At 34.4% G+C, this 21,863-nt stretch overlaps 1 protein-coding gene across 14 annotated transcripts in view; it reads left to right on the top strand.

Moving 5' to 3' along the window:
- GRIP1 (glutamate receptor interacting protein 1) overlaps positions 1-21,863 on the top strand; it is a 286,681-nt gene that overhangs the window by 176,858 nt on the left and 87,960 nt on the right. For all 14 annotated transcript variants that reach the window (XM_087935571.1, XM_087935574.1, XM_087935578.1 and 11 more), the window contains exon 2: positions 18,444-18,524. In XM_087935571.1, the coding sequence (XP_087791697.1) occupies positions 18,444-18,524 (81 nt within the window). The remainder of the gene's footprint in view (positions 1-18,443; positions 18,525-21,863) is intronic.

The following is a 21,863-nucleotide window of genomic DNA, read 5'->3' as shown; positions in this document are numbered from 1 at the left end:
TCTCCTTCAGGAAATTTAGTTTGCCATGTCTTCACCAAAAGTGCTGATCAAGATGTCCTTTCAAGTAAAAGGGCAACATTGATAGTAGAAGCTATTATTAAGTTTTCTATATTTGTTTCTCCTTTTGCTCAGAGTTTAACTAGTAAGTTTTCCACAAGGAAATGAATTTCTCCATGTTCTTACAGCTGTTAAAATGCTGATCTTAAAACGTTAGTATAGCAGTGTTTTCAGGTCAAGGCTACAAATGGTCAAGATACTATACTTCCTAATGATAATATGACAGATCAAATGTTTTAAAAAGTTTTGTTCTTGTTCTGGTACTAAAAGTAAGAATCCATAGGTTTAGTGGCAGGAACTATGACCAATTAACAAACTATGGCCACTGCTTTATCATTTGGTGGCACAGTAGTATAAGTGCAGTATTGCAGTCAAATTTTACCCACAGCCTGGAGTTCAATCTTGGCAGGGCTCAGAATTGACTCAGCTTTCCATTCTTCTGAGGTCTGTAAAATGAGATCCAGATTATTGAGGGCAATGTAAAAATAATGCTTCTATATGTAAACCACCCAGAGAGGGCTATAAAGCGCTGTGAGGCAATTTAAATGCCATTGCTATTTAAATCAAAGATTGCTTATGGATATATCTGTAGCTTTCAAACTACTTATAAGAAATACAATTTCTTGAAAGATTTGGATTTGGATCTTTCTCATCTAAAGAATTTCATCCCTATACTACTAAAAATCTTGTATCTATTTGTAATGTTCAATTGGGTAAAATTAGAACCCCACTGGGTCACAGATTGTCTGGTAGCTAATTAATTTTTAGAATCCACAATGAACATTTGTCAAGGTTTTCCAGCTTGTATTGCTGCAAACAGAAACAGTGTGAAAATTGGTTTAAACAAGAAATATTATTAGTTTTAGTGGAAAAATCCAATTATGATGTATTCATCAATAAACATAATCAATCATCAATGAATTTTGCCTTAAACAGAATTTTCATAGGCTCAAATGTATGGGAAAAACCACGATTATTTCTCAGACACAGAATACATATTTTTTGGCTTGAGACATTTCTTAGAACAATATGGATATTTTCTATCTACAGTATGTTTAAACTATATTTTATCGCTTGAAAAGTATTAGTTCTGTAGATTAAGCATTCATTGCTATTTGAAAAGCCTTGAGATATGTGATATTAGGGACTGTAAGTAATAATTGGCTTCTACTTCTAGTGGCTCTAGTTGCAGAATTTCCCCTGCAATTTTTGCTCCAATTATCACATTTGAATTTTTTTAAAACAACGTTATGCAATTTGACTGAAGTATATAATTCAAATATCATGAAATCTACTGTTACCATTTATGATCTAAATGATTTAGAATTTTTTTCCTTTTACCAGTTTTACAAAACGAGTTCTGTTTTATTGGGAGGAAAGATGCCAGAGCCTTGGAAACAGGCTGATACAAAATTAATACCTAAATGGGGACAAGATTTGACTTTAGCAACAAATTACAACCACTATCAGTATTGAATAATGATTGTAAGTTCATTAGAATGGTTTTAGCTGAATTTTTTTTTTGCAAGAATTTATTTATGGGATCTATATGAGCATTTACCTAAAAGACCTTTGAAGAATGGTTTTCTCTTGGATATTTTGGAATATTTGGAACAACGTAATGAAAAACTATCAATCTTCTTCTTCTTTTTTTTCAAAAATGAATTTTAGAAAATTTTTATAAAATGAGTGACATTGATTTATACTTTATGAGTACTATACATGTGAGAACAAAAAAGGACAAAGTTGCCCAGTGTCCCCTCTTTCATTTATTTTAGTGTCCCCTGTTTCATTTATTCTTGAAATACTGAATACAGACATAAGTTAAGAGAATTGTGGCCATAAAGTTTAAAACAAGTTGTACAAGTTAAGAGCTTTTATGGCTACTGCTTTTGGCAAACTCTTTAAAGGGAATTGAACTTTTAATAAGTAAATTAAAATAATTTGAGGCATTAGCACATTTTAAGATTACAAATAATAAGACAGTGCTGTTAACAGAAAACAATAACATACAAGATCAAATAAAATTGACGAATGTAGTGGATTTAAAGATTGAGAAGAAGATAAAATACTTCTGTGTAACTATGACAAATATGATTTATATGTTCTTCAAAATAACTATTAAGTTAATAGAATAAATTTTATGGAATTAATTTTAAAAAGATGTATCAAATGTGGATAAAGTCGAGTTTTCTTCGTTGGGTAGAATTTATGTGATTAAGATGAATGTTTTCCCTGGAATGCTTTTTTGTTTTAGACATATCTGGTTTCACAATTGACAAACCATTTGAACAATGGCAAAAGGATATGTCTAAATTTGTATGACAGGGAAAAAACAAGTTAAAGGTATGCAAGATGCAAAGAAAGAGGACATTTGAGTGTTTCCATTTTGAAATTATACTTTGCTGCCTGCTATTTAGCTTGGATGAAAGAGTGGGTATTGCTAAGAAATAGAATGCTATTGGAGTTAGGCCGTGACCTGAGATTTGGGTGGCATGGATATCTATAGTATGACAAAGCTAAGTAATATTAAGAACCTTTATACTGCATGAGCCAGAAAGAGGGCTGAGAAAATATCGACAGACCCCTCACATCCTGAACACAACCTTTCAACCCCTTCCCCCAGGAGGCCTCTATAGGGCATTGCATACCAAAACAATAGACACAAAGGCAGATTTGGCCCTCATGCCATCACTCTGCTAAATACCACAGCACTGTTTTATGCCTAAGAATATTTACCCAGATAGTAGGGCTGTATTACTATTATCCTTCTCATCTTTCCTATAACCTTCTCCCACTGATACCTTATGATTTATCATTTTGTTGATTTTATCTTATGATTTACAGTTGTATCTTATACAGTATTTATGATTTATCACTTTGTTGTTTGTATGTGCACTGAGAACTTACGCACCAGAGACAAAGTCCTTGTGTGTTCAATCACACTTGGCCAATAAAGAATATTCTATTCTATGTAGATTTCAAAAATAATTATGTCAGTTGGGCTATTGTAAGAAATTTGTTGAGTAAGGAATAAATATAAATTTAGATGGTGCCCAAAAACACTTCTGTAGCTTTCAGCACAAGAAACCTTTTATAGATGAGAAATGATAAGCAAGCAAAAATTGTTAACTTACCTTGATGTACAGCCAACAGGATTGTAAAATAAAATTGAGGGAAGATTTGAACATAAAAGGTCAATGCTTTTTATATACAATTATGAAAAAAGTTTAAAGCAAATAAAAGATTTTATGGTTTCGAACAATGTAAGACTGAGTTTGAAAAGAACCCATTAAACTTTTGTTAGATTATGAGACAAAAGAAGAAAAAGTGAAAGAATATATGATAAAATGGGCCAAAAATTGGTTATAATGTACAAATGGATCAATTAAAAAATGTGTGGTTGAAAGGCTTGAAATTTACATAAAGTTCTAATCTTAAAAATACTTTTTTATAAAATAATGTATTGTTGGGATTTGTTACCAGAGAAATGTCTAGAATGAATGAAGATATTTTGAATATTTGCTGGCAGTAGAAAGAGTAGAGAAATTTTATCATGTTTGGTGGCCATGTAAAAAACAAACAAACAAACAAAAAGGATTCAAATACATACATTAGAATGGAATAAAATGGAATGGAATGGAATAGAACTGTAAGGGACCTTGGAGATCTTCTAGTCCAGCCCCCTGCTCAAGCAGGAGAACTTACACTATTTCAGGTAAGTGGCTGTCTAGTCTCTTCTTAAAAACCTCCAATGATGGAGCGCCCATGATTTCTGAAGGCAAACTATTCCACTGGTTAATTGTCCTCGCTGTTAGGAAGTTTCTCCTTAATTCCAGGTTGCTTCTCTCTTTGATTAGTTGTTTTTATCCTACCTCCTGTTGCTTTGGAGAATATTTGACCCCCTCTTCTTTGTGGCAGTCCCTTTGTGGAATATTTCTATCATGTCATCCCTAATTCTTTTTTTCTTTGGACTAGCCAAACCCAAATCCTGCAGCCATTCTTCATACGTTTTAGTCTCCAGGCCTTTGATCATCTTAGTTGTTCTTCTCTGAACTTTTTCCAAGGTCTCAACATCTTTTTTGTAGCATGGTGACCAAAATTGATGGCAGTATTCCAGGTGTGGTCTTACTAGGGTTATATGAAGCAGGACTAATACTTCACATGATCTTGATTCTATGGCTCTGTTTATACAACCCAGGATTGTATTAGCTTTTTTGGATGTTGCTCATATTCAAGTAATCATCTGCTTGGACTCCAAGGTCCCTCTCACAGTTACTGTTTTTGAGTCAGGTCTTGTTTAATCTCTACTTATACCTTTGATTTCTCCTGCCTATTTACATTTATAACTGACAGGAAACCCCTTGTAGACTTATTTCCTGAAATGCACTTAATGTCTTACTGTTTCAATGATTAGGAAAAATGGATAATCAAAAAAGTGAACTTTTTTATAATCATAGAGTAACAGATAACTTGTTATCATATTTGTATTTGCAGCAAAGAAATCAAAACCTTCTTCTATTTCTTTTTATCCTTTCTTTCTGTACTTTTTTCTTTCCTTCATTGTTTTATTTATTTTGAATTAGTTGGTGGTAAGTTTTATGTTTTCTTTAAAACTGTTTTAATAAAATTGATATAAATAAAAAGCTTAGATAAATTCATTATGACAAAGCATTTTGCTGACCTATAATATGGTTTGGGTTTTGGCTTAGAATCATATAGTTTATTCAACATATTGTGTTGAAAATACTCTGGTTTAGTGTTATGTGTGTCTACTGCTATTGCCATGATATTTGAACAAGGTCAAAAATCTAATATGCTTTGATGATACTTAATAATATTAAATGAATTGTGACACCTCACCCTATGTCCTTCTGCATGGAGTCAGGATGTAGGTATAGTAAAATAAATAAACAAACAACATTATGTATTTTTGTTTGTTTTACAATATTTATCACTTGTCCAAATCCAAAGGGACTCAGAGTGAGTGCAACAAAATCAAATCAGGGGCAGGGCATTTCTAGGTTGTAAAAAAAAAATCAATAATAGAAATTGAACATGTCTGAATGCCAGTCAGTTAAAATTAACTTCAGGGTCAAAGACCTGCTTTAATGAGTTTTTGAAATGTCAGTCAAGTAAGGGGCGTCAGTAAATCCAGGAATCAAGTGCTCCATAATATTAAGAAGGGGAACTTTAAATAGGCCCTCTCTGGAGGACCAGAACAGACAGGATTTTGGAAAGGAAAACATTGCATGATATATCTCAGAAATGTGCTGCAAGGGGTTTTAAATGTGATAACCACCACTTTGAATTCAGCCTGGAACTAATGCAGTGACTTCAAAGTAAGCATTATGCTCACTTGATGTGTTTGACCTATCAGGAGTCTAGGCTAGCCACCACATTTTGTGCTATTTCAGAAAGGCAGATTATATTTCTAGAGTAAAAAATATAACTTTGTAAACTGCAAGAGTAACTACCCCCAGGAAGATTTATAGTAAGTCTGTTTGAAAGATCTTCTCAAATCTTGCATCTAGGCTTGGTTGCTTTTTCTCACCTAAACTGCCTTTGTTCTCCAAATCTTATGCAAAGGTCTGTCCCTTTTCCATGTAATGCACACAGAAATGGGTGTGGTTTGAAAAGTTAGGGATACCTTTGCACAGTTTCCTCCCATGCACCAATGCTCATTATCACTCACACCTTGGTCACTTCTCTGTTGGACTACTGCACTCTGCTCTATGTAAGACTGCTCTTTAACTTCAAATGAAAGTTACAATTGGTCCAAAAAAAAGTAATGTGCCATGTTCAGCAGCCCTGGTTTACCAATATTACACCTCTTTTCTGCAATCTGCATTGGTTCCTTTTTAGGTGCAATTCAGGGTGCTGATTCACATATTTAAAGCTCTTATATGACATGGGGACAAGTTATTTGCTGGATTGCTTCTCCCTAAAATCATCAGTTTATTCCATCAGATCAAACAGAATGTGCAGGCTCCAAGTCTCCCTCTTAAACATAGAAGAAGAGTAGTTGCTTTTCAATCTGGGATAGAGTGAGGTTGAAGTCTAAAAATAGTAGAATTTGTTGCATTGGAGAAGAATGGTGGTGGCACCAGGTTTTTGCTTTTATTCCTGTTACTGCATTTTGATTTTTACTGCTGTTGTGAGCTATCCAATGTTTTATCTTTCCAGATGAATGGTTATTTAAGTCTTTTAAATAAAGAAATCAATAAAACAATGTGGAGTTGAAGTAGCTCATTAAACCATTCCAAAGCGAAAATAGTTTCAAAATCTCATGTATACAAATGTTCCTAAATCCTCCATCGGGTACCCTATTTGGACTTAAAAAGCTGTGAGTATCAGTTGCTGTGGTCTGTATCCTTAAACTTGACATGCTCTCTTGCACTATGGAGAATGTACCCCATTCTGTACTGCACCATAATCAAAATTGGATAGGGGCAATCATTGGGTTCCAGTAGCAAAATGCCTTAGACCACAGATCATGAAACAGATGACTGATGCATGAAAAGAATCTCCAGAATACTTTGGGACACAGTATTGTAGTGTCAGAAGGGAGAAGATATTAATATTAACAATATAATATTAATTACACTGCTACTTCCCATTATAGGTTAATGATAAAGTTAATAAACAGTTCTTGGAGAATTGGGTTTAGGTAAATTCAGTAGGAGAATCTGACTGCTCAATTTCTAATAATTTAAAACATCAATGAAGCAATTATAAGTCCAAAGCTGTCATGAGTTGCTACACATTAGTGCTTCATATATTGTTATGCTTGATTGTATGTGGATATTGAATTATCTACACTGTTATTACAGCTACATTTTTTTCCATTTCATATATGATTGTCAACAGCTTGAATTACTATAAAGATTATTTTGCCTTCTTGTCCCCACATGTGGCTACTTAATGCATAAATTGTTATTGAGATGCACTGCTTCATGGATTTCAATCTTAAAACACAATGATGTGGCAATATGGCTCATTCATGTAGTTAACCATTAATTTGAACTTGGTGTAATAATTATTTGTCTACATATATTTTGTCCAATTGATTTATAATGTTGTTACTGCCTACCTCTAATATATTCATCACAATAGAAACACAATATGCAATCCAATTATTGGCCTACAGTTACTTTGGATAACTGTTAGCTGGAATTGCTACGCCTGTTGCTCCTAACATCTTATTGTGCAAAAATATACCTTATGAGCTTTGTTCATACTTTTGAATGGAACAACTAGTCTGTAAGTAAATATTTTGGAATATTCATCTAGATTATAATTATAAATAAATCCTCCCTTGGGAATTGTTTTTATTTTGCTTTTTATAAGTAATAAATAAAATATTACAAGCTAGTATTGTGCTTTTCTGTTTCCATAATCTTCATCAGGTGGAGTTTTTAATTTAATTTTAATTTGTGACATTATCACTAGCTTTGGTTTTAGTAATTTTATACTGAGTTGAACTTTTAAAAATAAGTATGCAATTTACAACATAATGCCTTTTACCCCTAAACCCTGATCCCAGGAATTTATTGTCAGGAAATTTCCAACTGAAAAAAAAAATCAAATATGCCCTTAGGACAGGGCATGCATAAGGCAAATGTGACCTTTAAAAATCTAGAGCTGGTCTTTAAAATGAAACAATATTTCATTTATTAATTTTTGCCTTATGAACCACATACAACAAATCAATGTGCGGAAGAATCAGTAGGCCATCAGGGCATGCAATTATAGGCAATTTACAAAAATCAGGCTTGCAAGAAAAATAGGAAAAATGAAATGCACTGATTGCTACATGTAATTTGATTCCATGGAAGCATTCAGGGGCATAGGATTTCTGGCTTTTTTTTATTGTAGATTTTCTGTGGAGCAACTCTGAAAGCAAAGATCAGAAGAATTTGATTTTCCCACTAATAAATTCCATAAAATGGCTATATAATATATGATCATTTTAAACTCTGCACTTCTCATAAATATGAAATATATTTTGCAATATAATGTTTGTTGAGGTAATTCCCCGTTAGGAGAATGAGCACACATAGGGAGACGTAGTGAGAGTGATGAAGAATAGCACACAACCAGCACACAGATACACTGTATAGTAAAATGTAGGTTTTTACTTCCAGTAAAACCGTTAAGCAAAGTTCAACAAAGCAGTCCAAGTCATTCACGGTTAAAGCAGTCCAGGGATAATCCAATAACAAAGTCCAGTATCAAAAACAGTTCAGTAAAAGACTCACATCAAATCCAAGAATAACAACGATCAGCAACAGTCAATAGGGAAATGAAGGAACCGCAACACTCTCAGCAACAACAGAACAGAACAACCCAGGTTTCTGGCTCCATCTTATGGCCATTTGAGGAACCACACCCAATTACAACTTCAGCATTCCCTTAAAGAGCCAATATTAAAATATCTGTCCTGGTGTATATATTTTCCAACCCAACTGTTAGGTGACTTACATTCCTAACATTCTCCCCTTTGGGTAGGACAATATATACAACCTTACATTCTAAGTCCATAATCCTCACAGCAAGCCTTATGCTTTACTGATCCTTGGGCTTTTGTAAAATGATCTGCAATGTTATTTTCTGACATACAGTATTCCAGCTTAATCATCTTACTTTGCACACATTGTCTCACATTTAAATATCTTAAATCTGTATGTTTTGATCTTGTCTTTACAGCAAGATTTGAAGCCATCTGTATTGCTGATTGGTTGTCTTTATAAACAATAATAGAATCTGTTACATCAATTCCCATATCAATCAATAGTTGCTTATAATAAACTAAATCTGTACATAATAGAGATAAACATGAGAATTCAGCCTCCATTGTTGACAAACTTAGATGTTTTTGTATGAGTTAATAAAGTATGAATTAATAAAATTATAGATAAATGATTTCTTAGTGATGATATTGGGTTATACAATTATTGATTGATAATATGAGTTATTATGTAATATAATTATATTAGCATTTAGGAAATGGATGCACAAAAAAAAGTGGTAAACCAACCGATACACTGTTTGTAAATTTATGAAGAAGGATGATGTTTTTATGTTTTATGTTGTATGTCTTATGTTGTTTTGCTTGTTGCCAAAATAAAAAACTTTTTTAAAAAAGAGCAAACAATAGATACAAACTCAAGGTTAATCGCACCAAACTTGATTGCAGGAAATATGACTTCAGCAACAGTGGTCAATGTCTGGAATACTCTACCTGACTCTGTGGTTTCTTCCCCAAACCCCAAAAACTTTAACCTTAGACTTTCTATTATTGACCTCACCCCTTTTCTAAGAGGTCTGTAGGGGGCGTGCATAAGTGCACCAATTTTGCCTTCCGTCCCTGTCCTATTGTTTCTTTTATTTTTCTTATACGTATCCATGTATTCATAACTATGTTTTTACTTATACCTATTATCTTGCAAGCAATTGACAAAAAATAAAATAAAATAAATAAATAGTTCATGGAGCTGCTTTCGGAGCTGAGCCAACAGACCAGCTCAACAGCCACACTTTTGTTTCCATTCCTTTCGCTTTCGCTTTCATTTGCACCTCCCTGACCTGATGACAATCCACGGAGATCCTGGAAGCCTTGCTATGCAGTTTGGTATGTTGTGGGACTGCTGAAAATCACTGGTAATCTCGGATTGACTTGCGAGCCTGATGTCTAGCAGCTCTACATGTGTGTAAGCAAATTTTGCTCCTTGTTTTACACTGTGCACACACATCGATACACATGTCATTCCAAACACCACACACTAATACCAGGAGCTTGGGGCCGCTGCGTGTGAATGTGCAGCCATCTTGATGGCAGAAAGGCAGGATCAGTAATTTGGGGGCGGGGAAGCAGCCTAACTGCCTGTTTGGTGACAGAAAGGCAGGATTAGGAACCCACCATACATCCTAAGTGTTGCTGGTGCTTATTTTTGAGCTCAGGACCAGAAAAGGCAGGAAAACTCAGAGGCATCGGCCATCCATGCCCTTTTCTTGTCCTGCCAGAGTAAACAAGGAAAAAAGTTTCTCTTGGTGTATATGTGAATCGGGAAGAGAATGGTTAATTTTTCTCTAACTGATCCCCTCCGCTAATTATGCATGCATATTGTTGCTGGTAATAGGAATTCTGACTCTCTTCTTTAAGTATCTCCATTATCACAGAGATTGCTGTAAAAGAGGAAACACTTTGAAAGCAGAGAGTCTTAATATCCTGACCTGCTTGACAGTGTTTTTCTCCCCAGCAGTGCAGAGTACCTATTGCAATTAGCCACATAGATATTTTGATTGCATTTAAAAAATAAAGCAAAACAGGGCACCCTTTTATTTCTCAGGAAGCAAACTTGAACTTTTAGCTACCGTTGATCAGTTTGCTAGAAGTTCTTTTCACTCAATCCATATATACAATGAATGAATGTATATGAGGGAGAAAGAAAGGTTTGCAGAGTGTGAATAAATAAATATGCTGACCCTTTACATTTACTTCCCAATCATATTGGCAAATTTATGCACACAAGGAAATATGCACACAATCTGAGCATGTTGATTAGGTGTTGGGAACTATTGTTGGGGACGATTGTTCCATGTTTCATCCTCAGTGCATCTTCCTGGATGCATGGTTTGAAAAGGGCTGGAGTTTCAATTTCAGTAAACTCTCACTATAAGTTAGAAATAATACCTGGGATCAGAATTCAGATAATGTGTGTTACTTATTTTCAACTAGTTTATATTGCTCGCTAGATATTTATGGAATAAAGTAGTGGCTGCACCTGGTCAAATTTGTTAACCTTGAAAATGTACACGGGTAGGAAACCACCAAAAAATCCCCATTTGATGACTAGATCAAGAAATTCAAGAAACCAAACCAAGCCAAATGAAAAGGACATGTTGATGTAGTCATATCAGGTGCTGAACTGGACTTGAACTGAACTTGAACTGAACTGAACTGAACTGAAAATCACACTCCAAATTCCTCCTTGTGGAGGAATTTGGAGTGTGATTTTCAATGAAATGCTTCAATATTCCTTATCTACCTAAAACCAGAGATTTGAATCATGGACAGATTAAACTTTAGCATCTGAACTAAAGGACAATCCCATAAAATAGAAGTAGGCCATCTGGTATCTTCCAGACATTTTGGATTACACTATCCACTGGTAATCATAATTTGGCATGGTGATTTAGAAGTTAGCTATAAAAATATCTTCCCATTCAAAAGGTCGTTAACATTGCCGCATGGCTGAAAAGAACAGTTCCATTAGGGCCTATTACCTATGCTTCATTCCAGACTGAATACAGCTCAGTAGCAGCTATTTGTGCATATTTTTCATCAAATGACTATGGCTTTCATTGAGATGAAATAAAAAGTCACAAAAAGGCATTGTGAAGAATGTGGAAGATCTTTATTTGAATCATCCCTTTTTCCATATGCAACTCATTGTGGTGAACATTTTACTTATGTCTTTATGACCCACCTTTATTATTTTTAGAAATAACTCAGAGTGACGAACATATACCCTCCTCCTCCTATTTTCCCCACAACAACAACCCTGTCAGTTGAGTTTGGCTAAGACAGTGATCACCCCAAAGTCATCTAGCTGGCTTTCCTTCTGGGCCAGCACTTTAACCACTACCTCAAGATGGCTTTCCTTTCAACATTTCATAAAATAACGCAAAAGAATATAGTGCCCAGATTCAATATTAGCTGACGTACTGAAACATTACTATTCAATAAGAATGCAGCTAAATGGAATTTGTGTCTGATATAAAATAAATTGGAAATTCTCTAGTTCATCTCCATTTACAGAAATGTACAAATATAATAACTTGCAGGCCAGCTTCTCCAGATCTTATATATGGTCTAGTTAACCATTAAAAGGAACCAGTTATGCTAGATAAGTGTTAGACCTACATTAAAATCCACCATTGACTATGAAAGCTAACTGGTTATTTGCTTTGGGTTTCTGCAAATTATGGAGTAATTCTATCTTGTACAAAGGATTCTTGAAAATAAAGGTCTTTCTCTTTGCTTCTTCATTCTATTCCTATACAGTATACAATTAATTGAAAAATGTGCTTCTTTAATTCTGTTTTATTCTGTCCTGCTGGGAACTTTTAATCAGTGTTGAAATAACAGCCAGATGTTTCTGCCCCTTCATAGAAGAAAACAAAATGTTTCATGGTACTATATTTCACCTCCCAATTGTTCTCAGAAAAGAGAACAAATCTTGCTCTGAATCTTTGTATGCTAATCATTTTACTTTAATTAACATTTATTTTTAGGTTTCAACTGATTTCTGTTATAATTAATGAAACAATAAGCCCTATCGCTGAAAGCTAATTGAACATTTAGAAGATCTTCAAATGAAATGTTGAGTAATCTATGACTAATCTGGCAAAATGTCAAGGAAGAGTTGGAGGCAGCCCTTAAAGTAATGTTTGGCACTTGACATTACTATACAAGATACATCAGTAACTTCATAATAAAATTAATACCCAGTGCCACATCTAAATCTAAAATATATGGTAAACCTTTACAAAATTAAAATCTTGCTAAACTGTTAATCTGTCTTTCCCAGTTTGGTGCCCTTTAGATGTGTTAAACTTCCAGATGGGAATCCTTTAAGTTGTCTATAATGTTATAGCTTTTAAAGAATGATTCCCTGCCCCCCCCCCAAACCCAAGAGTTTGTTTTCTTCCTTTTTTTGTTTTCTCTTTTTTCTCTTTCCTATTTCCTCCTCCCTCCCTCCAATAAAATTGACTTGAACAATAAAATATAGCAATGTTGAGGAACCGGAATAAGCTTCAACTACAGTACTATAAAACAGGGTTTTTAGATTTCTAAATATGCTATTTAGAGTGACTTTTTGAAATGTGTTAGAAGCCACTAGTGATTTAATATTGGATTCTTTGAACCATCGAAACAAAAGGTGACTTCATTGACAGTTTGTCCACTAATTCTCTGGCAAGTCTGTGAGAAAGGGCAGTTTATGTGCATAACAGATTGTTGACATTTTATAAGTTTATGAAGCAGATAATTCTCGCCATCTACATTATGCATCTGAATGAAATGCTGTGCCTATATGTTCTTTTTGTATTTTCTCCAGTATGGTAGAGATGTTAAGGCAACTCACCACTGATTTTTGATACTTCAATTTTTTCTTCTTCGGAAAGCATTATCCACTTTTATTTCCTTGTCTGGAAATATAGATACAGGTATAATCTTAAAATCATCTTTGGCTCATCATAATATAGGTAGCTTTTCAACATATTTCAAGGAAAGGTGTTATAAGTTGTTTTTGGTTTGGTATTTCATCTACTTCATAAAGCTAATATTTAGTCTTTTACTTTTTTCCACAGCAGTTTGCATTTTTATGGCAAGAAATGTGTACTTTGATTAAGATACCATACTAAAGCTCCAGCATAAAATATGAAGTTACCACCATGGCATAACATATTTTTATGAATATTAGCACTAACACCGAATAAGCACTTGAATAAATATTCAGAAATTTACAAGCTGTAAAATTAGATAGCTGACAATAAGAACTGAAAAGGGAAAAATGTCTTGTATTGTCTTCATTAATATTATTATATAGAAGCAGCTTACTGCTTAATGCTGGCCTCTAGCTTACATGCCACGAAACCCTCCTGCAAAGTCCAGGCCAAGTTTCACATAGTTCCTAAAGGCTAATTAAAAAATCCTGGCTCAGTGAGATGCCAGCATGCATGGTAGATTGCAGGATTAATCCATGTTGGTCGTTGTCTTTCTGTGAAAGAATTAAAGAATGGAATCTTTATTAGACACAATCTTAAGAAAGTTTGTTCAGAAATAAAATATTCCCTGATAAGCAGATGTTAGACCTTATGTAAAATTAAGAAAATATCCTGGGACCATGCCTTTAAATATAATATCAGTCCTAAATTACAGAAAACTGTTTTCTAAAAGACAGAAAGTTGGTATATGATACATAAAGAGTGGCTGTGGGTATTTGGGCTGCCCAGATCTTTGAATCTTTAACCTTGAATTGTATGGCATTTACAGCCTGAGAAGCTAGTGTCTCTCTGAGCCGCTTTCTCTGCCCATTATGCAATTGCAGTCTGTATTCTCACTTATCTGAGGGTAGTAGTAGGCAGTATCTCTGCCTTCTCCCCTCTTCTCTGCCTCCCCTCCCATGTGTCCCAAGATCATTTCCACATAGCATTACAATGGTAGGGAGTCTGGTTACTTGAGGAAATGTCTGTGTCCCATAGTATCTACGCAGCTGATGCAGTGTGAAAGGACTGGTATTCTCTTAGTTCCGTTGATTAAACAATGCCAGGTGTCAGAACTCTAGAGACTTTCTATACACCCTCTGGAATGAGGTTCCCCTGAGATCTGAGTGGATTTCAGAGGACCCTGAAGTTCTTTGTCTAGAACTTTGGCCAGAGTGATTGAAAGCCCTTTTATATTGTGTAATGTTTATTTTTATTTTCTAAGTATGCATCTGACTTTGTTATTTTTGCCATCTTTACTCTCTTTTTTGTTGTTGTTTTTAACTTTTAAAAAATTTACAAACTGCCCAGAATCACTGGGAATTAAACAGCATGTAAATGTAATAAGTTATTATTATTTTATTACATATATCAAGGCTTTAAAAAAGAAATTGCATTATTCTATTACTGTAATGTATATTTAAGTAGAAAAAGATAATAGTTCTGGGCTTTTGTTCCTTTCTGTCTGCCACATTTTTGCCCACCAGTAAGTTTTGTACACCAATTGATTATGTCCACTTATTTCATTTGTCTCGCGGTCTCTTTCCCACCAAATGGATTAGGGTTATTGATCATTGTTTGATAGTTACCTCTGTAAATTTATGTACCCGTGCCATAATCACAACAAGACTATTGCACAAATCAATTGCATCCTTGGTAAGCAAACATTTTTTTGGCCATGATATTTTAAAATTAATGCCAGGCAAAAAAGGCACATGAGGTTCATTTTTTTCTCAGATTATAATATAATCAGGCTTAAGGTTTAGACAATAGATAAGGTACCATTATTTTACATTTCTTGCATGGTTTATCAAGTAGAAATACTAATTATAAAAACTTTATATTGAATAAACATCATTGAGCAATCTCTCTATATTGTGCATGTACAACATTCAGGCTTATTGCTTTGTCAATAATTAAAGGTCTATATGGAGCTGCTAAAAGAAATATAGTCTGTAAAGAGTTGGGGAATATTTTTGAAAGAAACAATTAAGCACAGAATCATTGTAACACAGACCTAACTGCTGTATTTTAGGGTATGATAGCCAGATTTTAAAACAATAGCTATTGTATACAGGTAGTCCTCGACTTACGACCACAACTGAGCCCAAAATTTCTGTTGCTAAGTGAAATAATTGTTAAGTGAGTTTTGCCCCATTTTCGACTTTTCTTGCCTCAGTGGTTAAGTGAATCTGTTTCCCTGTTGTCAGTTCTCAAAAGTTGATCACATGATCCCAGGACTCATAAATATGAGTCAAGCATTTGACTTTTGATCATGTGACCATGGAGAGGCTGCAACAGTTGTGTGAAAAATGGTCATAAGTCACTTTTTTCAGTGCCAGTGTAACTTTGAACCGTCATTAAACAAACTGTTATAAATTGAGGACTACCTGTACTTGGTCTTCAAAAGAAACTACTTTTATTAGTCATATCTTTGTTTCAGATTGTATAAATCTTTTTGTGTTTTATTTTTGTTAATCTATTTCTTTGAGTAAACTGGAACAGTACAATACTAGGATTGGTTGCTACAGTTGAAGTTTAAAAGCTGATGTAAAAAATGCACACAATAAGCACAAAGACAGAGACGCTGCCTCTGAAAGCTTCATATTACTGAAACCTTTCAGGAAATAATGCAGAATTATGGAAGACACTCAGTCTATATTGTTAAATATGCATGAAGGCAGCACGGTGATAATGTAGCTAAATATAATATTGCAGGGCCACCAGCAGTTGGAAGTTTTTGAAAAACATGCAGTTCAATTAATGCATTTCCACAGTGATTTTATTTCCACTAGACAAAGATGCAGACATCTGCAAAATAATGTCTGTGTGCTTACATGTGGTGGGCTCAGTAAAATAGTTTCATTCCTTAGTTTATTTTCTGTTTCTTATACTGACAGCTACATCAATTCAGTTAAAACTGTCAGCCTTTGAAAAAATAGACAACATTGCAAAGAGTGACATATTTTGTGCTGTTACGATTGCCTTTCTTGCAGTAGTCAGTGATATGACCAAAACAAGGAAGGTTTGTCTGAAGGATGTGCACTAGATATCATAATTCCCCCAGCATAGAATCAGGCTAGCCTGAGAATTCAAGACAACGGAAAGAGTAGAGAAAGAGAATAAAATGAAGGTTGTATGTTTGCTAGGACTGAAGACACATATAAATTAACTGTGTGTGTGTGTGTGTGTGTGTGTGTGTGTGTGTGTGTGTGTGTAATTTAAAGATCATTCAAAGTTATGATAAAGTTAATTTTTAAAAACCTTCACAACCAATTCTTCCACTTACTACTATCATAGAATCCAATGGTAACGTGATTGCTATTCTTGTGCTTCACAGTTGGCTTCCAACAAGGCAGAGCACAGAACAAAGGTGGTATTCAGCAGGTTCTGACCAGTTCTGGAGAACCCGTAGCAGAAATTTTGAGTAGTTCAAAGAAGCAGCCAAAACCACCCCTGACTGGAGATTTTACAGTATCCTTCCCCTGCCATGCTCACAGAACCAGTAGTAAAAAAAAATTGAATCCCACCACTGGCACAGAAGTAAAATAATAAGTTGTGAACCTGTAATGCCTTAATGACCACGATGACTTGCTTAAAAACTGTTTGAGAAGTGATATTGTATGTCCATTGCCTCATGATTTTTCACTTATCACAGGGCTTAGCAATGGATTTGCCAGTCCCAACTGTGGTTGCTAAGTGAGATCTATACAATATGTCAGACATGGGTGTCTAAGCCAAACTTAACAACCCACTATATGACTTATCAGAATGTTTGCTCCCAGTGGTATGGAAGAATTTCAAAGTTTATGGGTTCTACGATATATATCAATGTATATCACTAATAAAACATTACACATTAGGTATGTGTTGCTATAGGAGATGATCTGACCAAAAGAAGGGACAAATGTGTCATCAGTTTGAGTCCCTTCACATCCACAAGAAATCAATGTCCAGCCCACCTTGAATTCTGTTGATTCTTACCTGCCACCAATTTGCTTTGACCATTAGTAGTGAGAATACAGTTTTATTGTATGCTAATGTCCTCTACAACAATCTTTAGAGAGAGCACTAGCATGCAATAAATCTGTATTCATTTGAACTGCCTGGACTCTTGTTTTTCTGCACTTAACAATTGAACAGCAATAGGGAAAGACTTATTTGAGGCAAATCTCCAGGTGCATCAGGTGTTCAATTGTACATAATTCATTACAAAAGCAATGTCACTGTTTCATATCAGTGAACTTGTGGCAGTTCCTCAAAAAGACAGATAACAGAATCCAGGCATGGTATTTTCTGGAACAGGGATGTGAAGAAAGTCATTCCTATTGCTATGATAATGAATAATCAAATGCAGATCCTTCATACTATATGACTTACTAATATCTTCATTTAGTAAGAAGAAACTTCATTCTAGGATGACTTTAAAGAGCTAGCCTCTGCTGGTGGAGAGCATTTTTCCCTCTTAACTAAAGGATGCCCTTTTGCAGTAGTAGTAATAAATTATTTATTCATGACTTTATGTATTGTCCCATTCTTGTGTAATTTTGTATGTAGATTGCTTTGAGGTCTTGACATTTCTTGGCTGAGGGCCCAGTTGCAGATATCTAATAATTTTGTCTCCTTGTAAGACTGAGAAACCTTTTCCGTAAGAATGGGCAGGAAAAGTGATAAATGGATACAGCTCTATAATAATTAAGCTAATTTCCATAATGGCTTTGCTACTTTGAAGTGATTTCCAAAAGAATTCCAAGGCTTTAAACAGTAAAGGGAAAAGTTACATTTCCAAGGGTTTTGTAATTTTTAAAATAAATATATTCCTATTGTTATTGTTATTTGTAGCATCTTGTTGGAAGATCTGAAATAATCTTATTCCCTGAGATTCTCACCCATTTTTCTTTAAAACACGTAAATATGCAAATAGTAACTAATAGGCCTTCTGTGTAAATATTTTATAGTATGTTAAAAGCTGCTTCAGAATGTTCTATTAACATTCAACATTTTTTTTCTTTCTTGTCCCTGTGCAGCAACAATATAGTACAATGATTGAGGATTTCAGCTGAAAATTATGCCCAGCCTTGAAAATGAAATTGTCAGTGTTTTCTTTGTTTCAGATGACAGTCCATATACTAAATCTGCAAGCCAGTCAAAGCCACCCGATGGAGCACTAGCTATAAGAAGACAGAGCATTCCAGGTATACCACTATATACTACTAAAATTAGCATGTCTGTTTGATTTTTTGTAACTTTCAAATAGGTGAAATGGTGTATTCCGGAGCAACAATTTTGGCATCAATGCACCTCAAATGAGCTAACTTAAAAAATTAGTCCAAAATCTGCAACTCATGACACCTGGAGGATTGAAATTTGGTAAAGTTGTGCTGCTTCAATGCTGCTGTGCCACTACAGTCAGCCATGGTTATATGATTATCATTTCTAATACCTCCTGCCAGCTTTTTACAAGAAAAGTCAGTGGGGAAACCAAGGGGCATTTTATCTCTATTATTTTTTTTACCCAAATTAGTGTTTGCCATTTGAACTGATCTTTTGAAAAGTAAGGTTCCTATCTGAAGTTTAAAGATGGGGTTCTTATTAAATGAGTTTTAAGTAGTGATAAGGTTGTAATTATATTTTTTGTACTGAATTTCATAGTTAGCTGCTTTGATTCATGTTTGTGTGTGTGTGTAAAACTAGGTTTCAGATATATAAAAGGCAGGCAAACTTTTCTGGACTTAAAATAACCAGGATCATAGGAACATTTACATTAAAGAAAAATTAATACATGGAGAATTTTAGTTGATTAAAATCCAGTGAAAATAGATTCAAGAGAATAAAAAACTAGTGAAAACAGAGGATAAAGCTTCCACATTATTCAATTGCATTGGTTTTAATCACATATATCTTTTGGTTTCACACACACACACACACACACACACACACACACACACACACACACACAGAAAGTTTATGAATGTTACAGACCTATAAAAATCAATGAAAATAATGGAACCTGAAAGCACCATCAAATTTAATTGATGGACATGAAGTGTAAAAGCAAGACAGGCATGTAATTTAATTGTGGATTTAACAGATAACAGATAATAGAGTTGGAAGGGACCTTGTAGGTCCTCTAGTCCAACCCCCTGCCAAGCAGGAGACCCTACACCATTTCTGACAAATGTCAGTCCAATCTCTTCTTGAAAGTCTCAAGTGATGACCCTCCCACAACTCCTGGGGGCAAGCTATTCCATATATAATTAAACTTTCCCACATTTTACATTTCTCACTGCTGCAGGAGAGCAAAAATCTGCAATCCTCCTTGCCCAATATTTTGCTCATTCTCATTTTTTGTACTCTGTTAATTGTACTTCTGCCAAACACTTTTCTAGCCATACTTATGAAATTCTTTTTTACTTATTATATGCATTCTTGCTAACATTTCCTTTGAATAATAGAACAATAACAACATTTGTTGCATTGCATATTCAACTAGTTAGATAAGTTGCGCAAGGTATTTCATAAGCAAACTACATGTATATTTATGTGATTACTCTCTCTTCTTTTTTTAAAACAAATTTTATTCAGTTTTTCACATTAAAAACAAAAATCTCTTTTTAGTTGACAACATATTTCTGGGTCATCACCTTTACATACAAATATGACAGCAATTATACATTCATATATGCATACTTAATTCTATTATTACCTTTTCCATTCCAAATTTTCAGCAAGGAGAGAAACGAACACATTAATTCTAGCCTCTTTCATTAATCTCAATCAAAACATCTTTTTGTTTCATTTCAATTAGTTCAAATATAATCCTTTAATATTTATTTTAAAAATAAAGATAAACAATATGTGTTTGCGTAATAATAATTTAAAAAGTTACCAATGTCTCTCCTTACTTTTAATAGTCTATATTAACTTATTAATTTAATTGGTTCTTTCATCTGTCATATTCCCTTTCCATTACACATTCTTTTTATAAATTCTAGATTAATACAAATTTTAACACTAAAAAAAAAAACAAGTGTAGGTTTCCCCCCTTTTACTGTTTTGAGTATGACACCTCAATGATTAAAATATACCTTTATTCCCTCATCTTGATTCCCAATAAACCATTATTTTTAAGAAGTTACAATAATCATTACAACGTTTCATTTAGATTCCGCAGAATATTTTCCCCACTTGATTTTTAATAAGAGTTATAAGTATCTATATTACCCTATTTTTTAAATATTTTAATTGCAGAAATATTATTACCCCTTGTCACCCTGCAGAATCCCCTTTTTAATTCATCAACCATTATCTCTGCAAAAACAATCTTTCAATATTTTACTATTTCCGTATTTCTTTATTTCGTGCACCTGTTTCTTACTGCTTCTCCTCCCCCACTTTTCCCCATATCTTTTCTCATTCCAGTTTATATCCCTCTCTTTCTTAATATCTTCCTTTTCCCTTTTCTGCTGGGTCTTTCTGTCTTTCCTGACTTCACAGGTATTCCCCCTTTTGATTGCCTTCTTAAATTTCAACTTTTTAACCTTCCTTCTTTCCCCACTTCTTTGTAGTTTTCTTTGTGTTAATTGTCTATTTAAAATGTCTTCTTGAATCGATGACTCCTCCTCTGAAGCTCTTTCTTCTTGTTCTTCAATCGCCATTTCCATTTTTTCTAACACAGAACAAAGTGATTTGCCTCTTTCCTGTCATAATTCTCTCATATTTTTAAGTTCCATTTTTAATTCGTGAAGAGATATCATCCTTACACACTCTTATATTTTATGATCGTTAAAGTTTGAGCTCAAGTTTTTGTCAAAAGGTGGCACTCTCCATTATACAAAGTCTTCACCTTTTCCCCCTATTTTTTTATTAAGGGTTTTTCGAACATCAATATTCCAGCACAATCCAGTCTCCAATTTGTAAACTTTATTATTATTATTTTTTGACAATCTTAAGTCCAGCTTTATTTTATGCCTTTTTATTCCCAAAATATTTTAGTCCAATTTAGTTAAATCTTTAGTTCCAGCTTCTTCCTTTCCCAGTTCGAAGCCCTGCTTAGCTTTCAAAAATATTTTCTTTTTTTCCCCTGTCCCTTTGTAATTTCACCCCTCACTTTTCTTTTCTTAAAAATTCCATGTTACCTTAATCCAGGGTACTTTTGTCTAGTTGTATTGCCCAGTTGTCCCGGTTCAGATGTTATCCACCTCTTTCTTCCCTCCTGCACAAGTCTTAATCCATCTGAGTCCTCCTCTTCGGGGTGGCCATTTCAAACCACCGCTGCAGTTGTCTTCAGGGGAAAAAAGACCAAGCCCAGGTGGGGAGATGCGACTCCCCTCAACCTGGCTTGCGGCTTCCCCTTACTCCGCCACCCCTCCAAGGAAGCTTTAGCCCCTAATCATAATAATCAGGGCTTTCCAACAAAAGATCAGAGACCATAGCCACGGACAGTCATGGTCTACAGTCTGTCAGTGAGAAGGGCTCAACCTGGAAGCTTTTGTGATACATGTCTTGATCCATCTGTCTATGGTAGATGGTGA

The sequence above is a fragment of the Pseudonaja textilis genome, chromosome 5 (assembly GCF_049901715.1).
Source record: "Pseudonaja textilis isolate UNSWEBS1 chromosome 5, rPseTex1.2, whole genome shotgun sequence".
Taxonomy (NCBI): domain Eukaryota; kingdom Metazoa; phylum Chordata; class Lepidosauria; order Squamata; family Elapidae; genus Pseudonaja; species Pseudonaja textilis.
Note: the sequence above shows the minus strand (reverse complement) of the source record. Positions and strands in the feature narration are given on the sequence as shown.